At 42.6% G+C, this 16,195-nt stretch overlaps 1 protein-coding gene across 6 annotated transcripts in view; it reads right to left on the bottom strand.

Annotated features, from left to right (window-relative positions):
* asic2 (acid-sensing (proton-gated) ion channel 2) overlaps positions 1-16,195 on the bottom strand; it is a 349,310-nt gene that overhangs the window by 25,277 nt on the left and 307,838 nt on the right. For all 6 annotated transcript variants that reach the window (XM_037088403.1, XM_037088402.1, XM_037088407.1 and 3 more), the window contains one exon: positions 3,593-3,743. In XM_037088403.1, coding sequence (XP_036944298.1) covers positions 3,593-3,743 — 151 coding nt within the window. The remainder of the gene's footprint in view (positions 1-3,592; positions 3,744-16,195) is intronic.

Raw genomic sequence — 16,195 nt, 5'->3', positions numbered from 1 at the left:
ACACACTCTGTTCCTTTCAGGTGCTTCTCTCGGAGTGCTTTTTTTTTTTTTTTTGTCTTGCCATAGCTTTGATTTGATAACAGCAGACACAAAGAGCGCAGACACATGGCCAGATTTTAGCATTGCACTCAAATCCTTTACTCGCCTCTTTCCTCCGTAAAATGGAAGCCGAGCTCTGTGACGATGGATGGCACACTGACAGAAAACAGAGCGGCAGAAGGAGACACAACTGGAGACACTAAGTACAGTGAGCAGAAGAGAAGACATTAAAAAACTTGATGCTACACGTCCTTTCTCATATTCAGAGAATTCAATAGCCCCATAGTTCTTTGCATCTCTCTCAATTCTTCATCACTAGCGATGATTAAAAATAGATATAGTGGGTGAGCAGGATGTAAGTGGTTGCTTGGGAACTCTGAAATGTCAGATTTTCACGTTAGGCTTCTGTACATGAGTGCTGATTTGATATAAAACAGAACTCCGTGATGTGTGTGATTAAAAAAATAGCGTGCACCGAAGAGGAAATGGAACTTGAACGTCATTGCATTTTCCGAACCGTGATGTGCTTGAAAGGCTTTTCTCGCAAACATTTTGTAGCTCCGCTGCCGAAGGGAAACATGTTGTGGGTGCTGAGCGTGGAGACAGACTTTGATCAAGACTGCTTAACGATGCCGGTTTGATGCCCAGACTTCAGATGACTTCTTAAAAAAAGTCAACGTGTAGCAGGAGTTGAACTAATAATTAAACTCAGGCAAAAAAATAAGAGATATAAAAGTGTGTTCGAACAGATGCAAAAATCGTTTTCACATAACAAAAACTGTTTGTGACAGGGAATGCGCTGGGAGCTACTTTTAATTACTTTGATGTTGCTACTTCAAACATCTATGAAATTAGCCGTCACAAAAAGAAGAAGCTTGTGTTTGGGATCGAAACTCAGAGAGGGCTACATGTTTTGGCAGAGATGTGAGCATCACAGCTGAATGGGAAGTAGAGTGAATTTGTATGCCGCTTGTCTAATCTGCTAAGAGCTTTACAACACATGCCACATTCACTCATTCATACACGCACCAAAGAGTTGGTCTGGCTGCCAATCCGTGCCATCAGGGGTGTCAGTTTGTGAGAAAGTCTAATATCCAATTGCAATGAGTCTAATTTTACAATTGGCATCATGGGTGCGATTGTACTGAATGCTGAGGTGAAATCAAAAAACAACATTTTGATGTGGCTGATTATATTCTCCAGGTGTGTGAAGACTGAGTGGAGGGCAGTTGATATACAAAGTGCCCCACAATATTTATTTTTCATTTTTTCAATGCCCTGCCCAAGAATTGAACTTAGAGTGTGGCCCGGGACGTATCTTGCTGTCTGTACCTGTCTGAGTCAGACAACCCGAGAGTCGTAACCCAGCCCGACCCAAACTCGACAGGCGTTTTTTTTTTTTTTTTTTTTTTCATCTGGATCCGACTTAAGCTGTTATTGTAAACTGAGGTAGTAAGTGTCTGTCGGCCTGTTGCGCAGCTGTTGCCATAGTTACAGTTTCCCTGTTTACCCTGGTTACAGACAGCGTACAGCGTTACAGACAGAAGGCATTTTCTAGGTACCTCTGCGCTTGTGCACGTATTCAACTGAGAACTGTAAATTGATACATATTATATATTTACTGAACCTGGACCTTGTTTCAGATTTTTCTTTTTTTTTTGTCCTCAGTTCTGGGTTGGGTATCCACGCTCTAATCGAATCACCAACCAACTAATTAGTACACCAACTTGCTATACCTCCTGTGCCCCAGCCACTGCAACTGATATCCATATGATAAAAAATGACTGTAAAAGCAACTTGTCGGCAAAAGTTCTGAAGTCTGATCTAAAGTCTTGATTTCTCGATCTCCTGACACACTTTATATACATGTATAAGGTCTTCCTATGTTTTAGACAATATGTTCTAGACAGTCACAGTACAGAGTTATATGACTGACCCATCCAACACATCCAATCCATTTATTATTTCCATAAATGAGCAGGTTGGCCTGCAGCAGCATCAAGAGAAAGCCTGGTATCCGGGCAACAGTCCATCTGATTTACTCCCACCACTCTTCTTTCCATCTTGCTCCATTTTTACACTATGAAACATGCTGCTTTTCAGTGTTTGTCCATTATGAAGAAGAGGGGAAGAGGATCATGGCTGCCCTGCAGGTCCCTGGAAAGAGCATTGTGATAATAGAACCCCAGAGACCGACAGCTGGCCTCTGGATGACGGACAATAAGAGACGATATGTGTGGGGTTGGATGGATAAAAGGTAATTGTTGAGAGAAGATGGGGGAAGAGACAGTGTGCAGTGTTTGTGTGTGTTGAGCTTGTCTGCACAGTGTAGGGCCCTGGCTCAGTTAAGGAGATGTGGCGCTCCCTGCTGGGGCTGACTCAGCTCATCTGGGTTAATTAAACCTCACAGGGATAAACAAGAGCACTGGAAACTGGATCCCACAGAGAGACGGAGCTCCACATGCTGTCAGGTCGGTGGCTGGAGTACAGCATGTTCAAATAGAAATTAAACCAGGAGGGATCTGCTGTCCATGGATGGACATGAGGAGGGTTTGATAGAAAGCTGACTTTTTCATGATGGGTCTTCTTTAAGTTGAGCCCAGAGTCAATAATGTCCATCTGTTTTGCTGCTCTTGGCTAGCTGCTCTGGGTACTCCCCAGTCTGCACTCCCACTGGTATAGACGTGAGCCAGCCAGTCAATGAGCTTCACTGTGGAATCACTCAGGCAGCAATCTTCCAACAAACACTAAATCTGAACCACTAACAAGATCTCGAATGTACACATATCAGTATGGATGATAATATAAAGCTGCTCTACTCTATAATAAAGATTATCAAAAAGGGCCCAGCGCTCGATTTGAAGGGTTTTGAATATTCAGTGCGATTACTGTGAAGTCTATGTGCTCTGAGGAAAAATATCACCACAGCCACACAGCACTGGAGGTGCAGAGGCTGATAATATCGTTTGTAGTTTGTTTAGACTCTTACTGAGAGCGAGCACCACAGCAGAATAAATAAAACACAGTCAAGATCTTAACAAGAAGTGCTACAAAAAGGGGCCAGTGCATTAAAAATATGCCTTTCTGTAATTGTGGGCGCAAACCCTTCAGTCCTTTAGAACAACAACAATAGAAACATAAACATAAAACAAACAAAGCTGATAAAGTTCATCCCCCACATCTTTTCAAATCGTGCATGTTTCCGGAGCATTATTTGATTTAAAAATGTAAAAAGAGTTTCAGGGTGTGAAGCTGTCCCTGAAGTGATTCTGTCAGGAGGACACAGAATCGTTTCTGTGTTAATTATGGCTAAATTAAATAAAGGGAATGAGAAAATAATTTGTGGCCCAAGGCTCAGCGTGGGACACAATTGGGGAAATAAAATTTCAAACACTTTTTTATGTGATTTTCATCAGCGTCTCAAATTCACTTTGAGGCTTTGATGTTAATGCACATCTTCAGTTTGGATATGTTTAAACCCTTTAATAGTGGAAGAGCCCGGAATGGTTTAGAAGAGACTGGTGTGATTAATGATTACGAGAGACATGCCTACCTGTGTCCCCCCACACCGGCAGGTACTCGTCCTGCTGGATGTCCAGCATGATCTCCAGGCCGTTTCCCGTCCCTCCCTTCATGGTGGTGCGGAGTGTCTTCCCGTCCTCGTCAGCGTTGAACATGTAGCACTTCCCATACCTGGTGAACACCTGAGAGGAAACACAGAGAAAGAGGATGACTCGTTAACACTGATGACCATGTTGTAAAAATAACACTGCAGTAGAATCACTTGCTAAACGTACATGATGGAACCAGTTTATTGCAATGTTGTTTAGCCAAGAGCACCAATTTAGAAACTTGTATGCACTGTCAGAGTTTGATATTACCCCCCTAAACAAAGTGGCACCCCAGCAACCATCTGCTTTTGTAATCAAGCCTTTTGTATATTGGCAGTTTTTTCTCCATTTGAATTACAAGCTAAGGCAGTGCTGTGTCAGCGCTGGAGAAAGGTCTGGCTGCACCAATTCTCATTTTGGCATTGGGGAAAAACAACAATCTGGTCTGTTCGTATTCATCTAAACTAATTACAGTCGTCTGGTCAGATTGTACGAAACCCAGGATAAAGCAACCAGGTCAGTGTTAGAGTCACTTGGAAACTTCAGTGTGTAGAATGCTAGCTTCCACAGACAGCAAAAGAAAGAGGAGAATGCCGCCTGAAATAAGTGCCCTATGATAAGCTATATACCAACAGTCTACCTGCAGTGAGTCAGACTATTTTAAAGGTTAAAATAGTTTTATTTTAAAGGCATTTTAAAGCACAGTTCTGGCCATCTGGATAATCTTACAAATGGCTCCTTGAAGGATATCTCAGGCAACTCTAACATGCTATTATTCATGTGAATGGCACCAAAGCTGTTCTGTTTTTTTTTTTTGTGCGGACTATATTACTAATATCCATAGATGGATGGATAGAAGAGAGTTGGAGTTACAATGCTCTAACTTATCAATGCTTCAGTCCAGAGTGATGATGTGAGGTTTGAATCGACTGAGACCAAAAGCGAAATACTGATGTAGTGATTTCAGTTAAATGGGAAACATCTGACACTGAAGGAAAATGTGTAAGTATGAGGCAAAAGTTGAAAGGAGTACCTTCTTTTTAAAGCATTTTAGAGCAAACATGTTTCTCATCTTATATCACTGGAAAGAGCAAGATTCATGGTCTGTTTGATGATGGCATATGATGTCGGTGCTCTCTTGTTAGACGGAGTTATAACTCTAATAACGGAAGTGGTCCACATTTTGACGCAAACTGCATCAATTCATTTTAAAGGTTTAAAGCCATTTGTGTGATCACATCGGCTATGATGGCCGAATTTTCTCTTTCCTTTATTTCACTCTGTGGTCCCTGTCCTCAGTGACTTCATACTGCACAAGCACACACAGAAGAACCCTGAAGGCTACAGGTGTTATTTTGTGAAGTGTGTCTCTTTGAAGGAAAGGTCTGGCAGTAAATGAAGGCTGCCAGAAAGGCACTCTCATTCAGTCTCACATTATCAACCTTTCTTTCTGCGGGAGCTTTCAGCCTCTGAATTGTGCCCAGCTCCTGTTAGGTAAAGCCACTCAACTCTAGACCACAGAAACAGGCAACACATCAAAAAAAAAACAAATGCAATTTACCATGAAATCACTTAAATACAGAGAGCTCCCTGCCATTACCAGAACCAAATTCATCCTTTCCTTTCCCTTCCTGTGTGTGAATTAACAATGCATTTCGTCTTCCAACTACACTAATGTCTTTTTGTACCAACACCATTTCACCAACCCGAATCCACCAAAAGGCTTTGAGGCATTTATGAATAAAAGATTGACTTAAAATTACAGAGAGAAGCTTATTTAAGAAGTATGTGGCTGTGTTTGTGTGTGCGCGTGTGTATATAACACATGCAAATGTGTTAATGAGCCTGAACTTGTGAGGTCTCCACTCATGAATAGTAATCACCGTACTAACCATCTACTTCAATCTTGCAGTGAATGATTGAAAGGAGGCTCTCTGGTTCCCTATCAGTGAAACGGAAATATCAGTATGATGTTTTCATGTTACTCATAGATTACAATATGTGATTCATGTTATTAAATGTTGGAACGAATATAATCTTTTTCGCTTCTGGTTGTGAAGCAGTGTTGGATCTTTACGTTCTGACACCATTTCCTCCTGGTACACACATGCTGTCAGGATAGTTTAACTGAAAGGACAAAAAATGCATGTAGATGCATCATCAAAATCCACCTCATCCTGCAACAAAGCTGTTGACAACGAAAATAAAGCAGAGTCCACACAGCAGTTTTGCACAACCCAATAAATGTTGGCACTGTTTGTTCTGTTTGTGCTACCATTTCACAATTCTTTAAGTTCAATTTTGAATGTGATGTTGCAACAACACCGTGCTTTTGGTTTGTTAGGCTTAGGCACAAAAACGTCTTGATATGTGTTAGGAAAAGATCATGTTTTGACTCAAAATCCCAGTTTTGGACACCACAACCAGCTGAAGATATGAGTTTCCACAGAAAGTCACAAATGGGGATTAACCAGAGATCTCCTTAAAAATGTCCAGTGGCTTTACTGTCTCGAACTGTGGTCACCAGCTTGGCAGCCAACTCCACCTATCAATATTTAAGCAGGGTCATAAACATGTAATGTGAACCTCATATGACACATTTTGTCGAAATGTCAATGTGGTGCGTGGACTATGACACATACAGGTTTGAATGTATCAGTGGTTTGCAGAAACATTGACTGCCAGCATTTTATTCTGGTGAGTGAGAGTTTCTCTAAGTCTTTTGCAGTATTACTAATGTTAGCCAAGTTAGCAGGGCCACCAAAAGGTAGTCTATCACATGCTTTGTGGTGGAGTCATGTTTGTTTAAAGTCAGCCAACTCCAACCTCCTAAATCTATGTACTGAGATCCGATCACGAATCAAGACGAAGAGCACTCATCATTATCCAGGTAACAGATGCAGCCAGTGGCTCCTCCATTTTCCGGCATGACTTTTGACAACCTCCAAGCCTTCAGCAGCATTCATGTGAGAGTTTATGTATTTACTACTTTCTGACTTTGACTTTGTGCATTTCACATTGTGGCTGAGAAACTTTTTCTGAAAGCTCTGATGTATCGAGATAAACAAAAAAAAATAAAGAGCAGTAAATAAACAAGAAGAGAAATGAATGTCAGCCGATGACTGCTATTCAAAGTAATTAAATGCAAATTCAATGGATGTAGTGTTATAAACACTGGGACGTTTCCATCACAACCCTCCGTCCTATATGATTCAAACAGCTGCAGACTTGGTGGACGCAGCTGTCTGTTTTCTGTGCCTGCAGACGGAGAACCGACATGGTGAATGGGATGATTATTGTAGTTATGTGTTAATAAGGATCAAGAGGCACTCCAGTCAACGAGAACTGGATTTGTGCCTGTTACTAAAAGACTGCACTGCATTGTGGTCCATCAAGGCTACAATGAGTGTAGATTATTATCAGTCTCTGCTTCTTCTGCAGTAAATCTTCTGTCTTTATTGTTTAGGATGGGCTAGAATTTCTGAGCCAAGAAAGGCACACTTTGTCTTTACTTCTGAGGAGCTGAACGAAGCCCATATGTTTACCACTGATGGTTTATGTGGCTGAGGAAGAAAACAAAATGGAAGGCAAGGTGCACTGTCAGTCGCTGCTTTTGCCCACTGCTGAATTGGATGGATTTTTCATTTCATGCTCCTCCTCCTTTATTGACACTGGACTTCTCATGGATGGTTTACTGACATGATTGATCGACTACCTAATGCCATACCGCTGCGGAGGTGGTGCGGATTGGAAGAATATGAAGTACCACATTACAGGTTCATTCACCTATGCTAAACAGAGGTGCTCCCGACAGATATGTATCTGCACAAAATAAATGACACGATAGGAATGTCAGAGCACAGCGGAGAGGGCAGCAGATTAATATTCATGGCACCATCACTCCTCGTTTGCAGGTACGAGATGTGGCAGGGGTTTTCTTTCCCAGACTTCTTAGTGCCTTCTCAGATACCCCGCAGAGATCTAATATGATGGTGGTCAAACACACTTTTCTCGGCATTCCAATCACATCTTTACTGCACAGAGCACAGTTTCAGGAACAGAAACAATGTCTTGGCATGGACCCAATAACCTCGGCTTTTCCCTAATGATGCCTCGGTCGGACTTCATTTAAGCAGCAGTCCAAACACAGATTGAAGTGTTTCATTAAACCCACCCTGGCTAATTGGTCTAAGACCGAAACATTAAGTTTAATTACCCAACAGTCATTTGCAGTTCCATTATATATTTGCGTGCGTGTGTGACGAAAGCAAGATTGGACTCAATTTCCTCCACTGGAAGCTTTCTTCTTTCTTTTCTGAGAAATTGGCTCCCAAGAGACAACTGTCAACATCTCTCTTGCCCCTGGCTTTCTTATAAAGGGAGGAGTAGCTTTCAGAGGGACACTGCTCTCCCCTCCTTCTCATCCCTTGTCAAGACTGATGATGTTTGACAGACAGAACCAGGGCCGGGTCAACATCCCATTAGACTTCAGCCAGACACAAAGGCTCCTCTACAGCCACGGGATGACAGAGACGCTAACAAAACCTTGACATTGGGGTTCTGTTATTTTGCAAATCCTGGCCGCTGACCCTGCCTCTGTCTCTCCCCCTTCCTCACATCCCTCCTGATCTGCCACCTCAGGTAGCGCTGTCAGACGGGAGACGGTAATGAGTTCTCACACCTGTCCAGAAATGGAGAACAGCACAAGAAACACTGCTTTGCCTGAAAAATGTATAACGGTAGAAAGACTTTTCAGTTCTCATTGCAACAGTGAAAAGGCATATTGAGGATACTGACTATCAGTGTATGTGTTAGGAAGTTAGTCCCAGTTGTCATCTCAGTCAATGAAGGGTGCAGGCTGCGACGGACCAGATCATAACCTGCGCTTGGGTGACACTAAAGTGAGACAACATAGATTTCCAGCTCTTATTTGATTAATTCGCCATCCACATGATCTGCTCAAAAGCAGGGTGTTTTGGTTTTTAAAGCTCGTCACTTCTGTTTTGGTTTACTTTCACAGATCCGAGAGTATTTAGCTGGTGAACTCCGTGGACCATTTAGCAGCTAAAGAGTCTGATGTTTCCCTCAGCAAAAAAAAAAGAGAGAGTGATTATTGGACTTTCATTTGTCAAGTGCGAGAGATGAATGCTAATGTTGCTCTGTGTCTGCTGGATGAATAAACAGGTAACTGCTTGCCTGCATGTTGGCATAAGTCAAGATAGTTTGTCATTGTTGTTTTCTCAGCTTGTTCCAACTACCACGGCATGGCCAAGAGAGAATAAGAAATAAATGAATGCTCCAAAAGTTTCACTCCATGCTGCATCCGCCTCTCGTTCTCGTTGTTGCTGTTCAATTCTGAGCATCGTATTGGTATAAAATGTCAGAGAAGTCAAATTGTGTCGCTGCCAAAATCACATTAGTTCCTTCCTTTTCAAGCCAGAGGTCTGAGAGCCAACCTGCAACCGAGAGCATGTGTAGCTATGCTGCCAATTAAAATGCCTTTTGACCGAACAAAACACGTCTCATTAGTATTCACAGCAGTGAGTGTGAATGTCTGGAAGCACGGAGCTGCAAACACGACATGACCTCGCCTGTTTGCAGTACACTGCCTCCCACAGAGTAGAAGTCAGAAATGACATGGCCATTAGCGTATACTCCTGTCATGATGAAAGGTCAGTTGTTGGCTACAACCACCCACAAATCCGATTATTAAACGTGCTCCTGCCTGAAGCACAAAAAAGGCATATACATGTGGAGACAAGAGCAATAGTTAGTGAAACACTGTATCTCTAAACATATCTGACTTTGTCTGAAGTAGGCACTAAGCTTTTCATGTTGGACTATACCACTCTGAATTAATTTTGCCTTCTTGCATACAACCCTATTCTGTTATCAGCGCTTTGCAAATGGCTTGCTGACGTGATGCCAAAAGACTGGCAGCTTATTGCTCCGGAAAAAGGGATGCAATCTTTTCTTTATTTAAGGCTCCCATTCCCCTTATGGCCCCGTATCTATCTTCTTCCATCCATGTGCCGTCCAAGCCATCAAAAAACCCTGCAGTGCCCCACCATGTTTATTTATTTAAATACACTTTTTTTAATGTCACTGACACAGCAAAGCCGAACCAACCACAAGAAAGGGCTTTGCCAAATCTGCCACATTCTCTCCTGTTCATCTTTTTAATTCCTTGTGCTGATTCAGTGATGCAGACTGGCCATTTTCCATTAAAATCGATAAACAGAAGGACCAGATGATGAGTGCAATGCATTTGTAATATAACGACCTGTTTGAGATCGGATGTAGCTTCGTCAAGAGCCAGCTCATCGGTTACTGCGTGCTGACTTTGATATTACTTCCTGTCAGTTGTGTTGTTCATGCACCATTGTAAACCAACGACATTTCTCTCCACAAAATTACAGTTCCTGAGATCTGCATTTGTTTTTCACTGGATGACATTACCCTGTCACCCCTCTTGTATTTTTCCATTACTGAATAAGGAGGTAATAAGACACTTCTCTCGCTCGCTCATCCTATTTGCTTTGCTGGCGGGCGCGACATAAAGCAAAAAGCACTGAAGAGTAAATTGAAATGTTAACCATAACAGTCAGCCTAGGACCTTTATCACTCCTCACGAGGTGGCTCCAAGTTTCAAGGTTATACCGCTCTTGCGCAAGCTGCCTATTGCGATCTGGTGCTTTTGTTTGATGAATCAATAACCATTATGGGAGAATTTAGCAGGCGTTTTATGATAAAACCAAAGCAAAAGGGGAGCTCGAGGGTTAGGACAGACAGGGAAGAGAGAGGCCTTTTATCCTCAAGCTTACTGGGAGGAGAAGAGAGAGTAAAGTTTATGAAAACAGTCTTTGAGTTGCAAGGTGTGCACTTTCTCCGCTGCCGAGAAGCGGTTGCACTGCGATGGGGATAAATAATGCAGAGGGCTGCTGTGTTAGCGACAGGGTTGGCACTGAGAGTAGAAAAGGAGGGGTTTAAACACACACACACACACGCACACACACACACACACACACACACACACACACACACACACACACACACAGCTGCTTCCCTCATCATTATAGCTTTATGCACGCCACTCCACTACCTGCATGCCAAGCTAGCTTCCCATGCATCTTAAACTCCCTCACGTCCCAAGCATATTTCATGTCGCATTCAACAAATTCAGCCATTAATGTTGCCTGTGGGGAGTTTTATGGAACATATTTACCACTGGCCCCTAATGTAAGTTTACCATGCCAGTCAATAATCTTTTATTTTACAAGACAGCGCACGCAGTGGTAGGACAAAAAGGATTGCAGTCACTGCTGCCAGCATGGTATTTATGCTCTCGAACAGGAGGCAGAAGGGAGGGTGGCGGAAATGAAAGAAGGAGAGCGTGGCAGATTAACATGAGAGGAGAAAGTGAGGAACTAATCGTGAATCAAAAGCAAAACGCTCCTCTCGCGTGAAAAGGTGAATTAAATCCCTGTGGCTGAGCTTCGACTAAGGTTAGTGCCTTCAGCGTGGACTGCTCGTAGAAGATATCTTCGGTCTGATGGAGTTCACCCAAGGACAGTGTAGAGACAGAGAAGCTTTCTCCTCTGCTGGGAGGAACATATCGATCTCCATGCTGCTTTCCAACAGACAGCTGCTGTGTCCAGCTGTGTCCTCAGCTCTGATTTCAGATCTGATTCACCGGCATCGTGAAGAGGCCTTCATCTTCTGCCCTATCTTTTACAATCAGTTAAGCCCAAACTGAATATATGTCAAAGTTTGATAAGCTTATGTTTCATGTCAGCTCTGTTATGAAGTTACAGGTGGAGGATCCCGTTAACAAGAAAGCATGCAGCAGAAGCTTGGAGGATCAGGGCAGTGTTTCAGTGTTATCCACATCACAGTGTAGGAAATGTGATTATTTGCTTTCTTCCCCAAAGTGACAAGCAACCGTAATGAGAAATAAATCATGTGCAAAGCTGCAGTCAGGATGGGGTTAGTCTGTCAGAGACTGGAGGCAGGAAAAAAACAGTTAACTTGGCTCTCTGTAGGTGGAATTATGTCTACCAACACCACTACAATTGTTATTGTTGTGACATGACTTTCAGGATACGTCTGAAATAGGTGGAAGGTCACACATGGAGACGAGTCTGACTTATCATTACTCAACAATAATAAAACAATGAGAAATGCTCTATCCAGATAGAGATTCTAAAACATGCCAGATGCTCTGTTTATATAAATATGTATAAATCACTCTGTAAAGCTTATTTGGATCATTTTTATGTATAGTAACTTGAGGCCAAGTATTCCTGGGCACTAACAACTCGGTTGGCAGGCTGTAGTGACTTAATGAATAGCAGAAACACTGAATTTCAAATTTTAATTAGAATATAGATTGGTCACGTCATGGCCAATACCTGATCCACTTAATAACAGCAGCATCTGTGCCAGTACTCATCCTCCACATTGGATCGGTGCATCCAAAGTAATATTATTTATTTATAGACGCCTAGGACAAGCAAAAGAAACTCATAAATTGTCAAGAAAGGAAATATTTTACACCTATTACCTTACTAAGCAGAAACATACAGTTGCACACCTTCTGATTTCATGTTATTCTCTTATGCCCAACGTTACCAAACCTGGCAACCTCACTGTGACATTGTGAAGTCATTGCTTCTGTTGCTCACAAAGAAAAACTTCCAACTCTTAACGCCTACTAATTCAGATTGTTTTCCAATTATTCTTTAAAGTCACCTCTAGCTTGAAAATCTTCCAGCTGGTTTTGAAACAAAGGTGTCAGTCGTCTCTCTAATCAGTATTCAAGAGCAGAAACATTTGTTCAATGAACTCCATAGCTTCCAAAGCGGTACGTCTCTATTGTAAACAGAACAGGTGCATTAAAATGTATTTATCTCCCATTTCTTTGCCCTGTGCCACTTCATCCCTCTCCTTATTAAAGTGTGTACTCAAGGTCCTCAGGTTCAGGCAGTGCCTCAGAAAGACATCAAATAAAAGAGAAGTTACTTGGGGTTGCATATCTTGTTCTCCCTGAATAATCACTGTACTGCTCTATTTCCATTCAACTGCACTTCCCTCTTGCAGGTGCAGAAAACTTTTAATATTAAAACGACATGGACTCTCCCGCTCTCCGTCTCTCCCGGCTTGTCAGTCATGTCAGTGTACAGAGGGAGTCCAGATATAGCGATGGTCTACCAGCTGTCAGCCCAAACTCATCAATCACATCACACACCCAGTCATTATTTTTAATAAGTCACCTCTCGCTGATGGCCCGTGGGGTTCTATCTCACCTGTCAAAGTCTGGCTGTCTCTCCTCAGGCTGATGCGAGGCTGCGTAATGGGCAAAGGGTGGGGGACCTGTGGCAGGGTCTAATCACCGACAGGAAACCAACTCATCTGACTGGCTGACATGTCTTGTCTTCTCACAGTGGTATGAGGAAAAGATGAAGGCCTTTGTGCGGCTGCTAAAATGTGCTTAATGTACTGCGAAGATTACAGCCATTGTCATCTCTAGCCTATAGTCCGGCATCATTTTGTCCTTCATGTGTATCATTTTGGATGTCTATGTACATTGAACTCACATGTTCGCATTTGCACTCTGAAAATGTTTCTAACTTTTGATCAGACTGTTGTTCATAAAGTATGTTTCCTCTATTTATTGTTCTATGAGCTATGAATTTCAGATATATTAAAAGCTATTCACATCCTTGTTATACTGTCACCACAGTCTCATATAAACCAATGTGTTTCTACTCTTTGGCTGCGCATGAATCCTGCCATGTTTATGGAAAGCGAAACCAGTATGACAGAAAAGGCCAATAGCTGAGGTCCCCCCCCCCCCGAACCAATAAGTCTTTTCATGCAGAATGGAGATAGTAATATGCAAAGCTGAACTTGTATCATGCATTGATTTATTCACTTATTGCTTTTCTTGTTGAAATTCAGGTGAGAAAGTGTAGCTCCCTCAGGAAAAAATATTTTCGTCCTGTCTTATCTTATTCATGGTGGAACAGAGCTACAGCAGATGCTCCACACACACACACACACACACGCACACACACACACACACACACACACACACACACACACACACACACACACACACACACACACACACACACACACACTGAATGAAAGTGTGAGAGTCAAGCTTTTCTATAAGAAGCCTCAGTTGCCTGGCTATGAAAAAACATCTCACAGTATCTTGACAAGCTGGTGGTTTTTATTGGAAAGTAAGAAATAAAATAACAGTGGGCCAAAAGAGGATAAAAGTCTTTGTGGGGAAGTAACTCTTCCAGTATCCATACATTTTCCTCCTTGTGTAAGTGAGTCTCCCTCATGAATTTGCAATTTTGGCTTGGTTTCCCTGAAAATGAGGAGGAATAACCCTGGGATAATAACGCAATGTAATGTACTGACCTGACAGCAGCTTGCAGCCATGCCGGAGCAGTGTTCTATATTTGCTGTGCAGCAGAGCCACTGGTCCATGAAACAGCACAGACAGAAATGAAATAACCGCCGATCATCGAGGTCACTAATGATTTTGGAGCTACAATTTAAAAGATTATGTATGTGTATGACAGTAATCAAGGGAGAAGAGGAAACAGACGGCGCGTGTTTATAAATCCCCAAATTGGTGTTTGGATTTTCTTTATTGCGAGAAACACCAAATCAGTTTTCAGCTGCTTCTCTGGTGATTTTGGGCCATTTTGTTTCAGTTGTATTGAATAAACAAGAAGAGGAGGGCAAAACTTATGATGAAGTGGGCTGATCACAGTGCCAGGAGTGGGCGGATTCCCAGAAGATCATGTTTAACGCCTGCTATTGTGCCGAACTATAATTACCACAACATTAGCAAAAATAATAATCAACTTCACGCCAACACCACTTATTTGCGAATTAACAACCAAGCAATTGGGCGTTTCGCACAAATACTTAATCTGCATGTGAATTAACATAAAAATAAAGCTGCCTGTAGCCAAGAGGGATGCTCACAATAAGGCTTAAAAGGTGAGGTGATTTACACATGATAAGAAACTACTGAACCGTATAAAAGTCGGATTGGTCTCAGTAAAAACGTCCAGACTCCAGGACTATCACATAATGGCTGCCGATTCAAAATGGTTCCTCCCGTACCTGAGAGTGAATCACAACTCTGGGTTTATTTTTTTTTGCCGAATACAGCAGAGCAGCAGATTTTTACACAGCCTGACTCCCGACTACGTGCCCCTGGAAATGAGCTCACCAAATATACGGCAGACCCACACATTTCATAAACCACCACGGAAACATTAAGTACCTGCTCTGAATGCACACGGTGTCACTGTGAATCTCGTATACCCCTCTCTAGATGATGAACCACTCAACTCAGACAACTTGTTCTGTACTTTTATTCACACAGCAAGTTGCAAGTTGTGCCTCAAGCAGAGCTTCACAGGACTGAACCAGATCAACTTTCCTTGGCCACGTTTGGTGAGAAAAATATGACTGCTTGCAAGATATTGATTGGTTGTTCAGAAATGGATCATGACGCAGGAATGGTTCAGTAAGTTTCAATGCACCCACGCTGACGAAGCCTGTTTTCTAAAAGTTTTCTGGCCTGGTTCCAAACCTCTGAATCACGACTCCATTTGTGTCCCTTTCAGCTATTCAACTCCACCCCTCCTGCCAATCATATCTTTAAAGGCAGGATATTGAAAACCATGAATATGATCAGCACACCTGTGCAGGTTGTTGTAAACTGACACCAAAACAAATTTAAATCGACATTTATTCGATTGGCCTGGCAAACACTAAGTTATCATCTCCAGGTAACTGCTTCCTCGGCTTACATGGTCACCCAAATCTTCTTTTGACAGAGTGAATCGACAAATCAGGCAGCTGACCGGCCTGGATGTGGTCAGTGGCTGGAAAGATATCAACAAGCCAGCAGCCAACTTCAACACACGTCATAGCATCTGAGAGCGCCTGCAAAGGACAGTAAAAGTGCATGTTCACCCGGGTGTGACGCCTACATCACAGCCGAGCAGAACAGACCGATAAATACTTGTGACTACTGCCGGGTCAATTAACCTCGGAGTAAATCCAGACACACCAAAGCCAGGTGTTAGCAGTTGTTTTGGCCAGCGTGAAAAGGGGTTAAGTGCCGCTCTGGGTTTTGCACCAGAAAGGGAAGTTTAAAAAGCTGCTTGCTTTCTCTCCTCCTACCCTCCCGGGTGTGAATGTTGGATTGTCTGTTTCCGAGAGTTACAGATGGCCGAACACAGCTCCCACCTAATGCTCCTTTGGAAAAAGTGGTGGGAGGTTCAGAAGCTATTCAACCATCCGACAGGAGCCTCTGACAAAGTATACTGGCCCCTTTGGCCTAAATAAGTTTGGCAAACTAAAAATCTCTGCAGTGCCGGCTGGACGGTGTTTGAATGTTTCAGACCCAAAAGACAGATTTTAGGTGTTTCATTTGATGGCGAGGCGGCAGTCTGCTGGGTAAGTGCTGGATAATTACAAGTCGTACCCTGCTTTCACTGTCACAC

Source organism: Acanthopagrus latus, chromosome 23 (assembly GCF_904848185.1).
Source record: "Acanthopagrus latus isolate v.2019 chromosome 23, fAcaLat1.1, whole genome shotgun sequence".
Classification (NCBI taxonomy): Eukaryota; Metazoa; Chordata; class Actinopteri; order Spariformes; family Sparidae; genus Acanthopagrus; species Acanthopagrus latus.
Note: the sequence above shows the minus strand (reverse complement) of the source record. Positions and strands in the feature narration are given on the sequence as shown.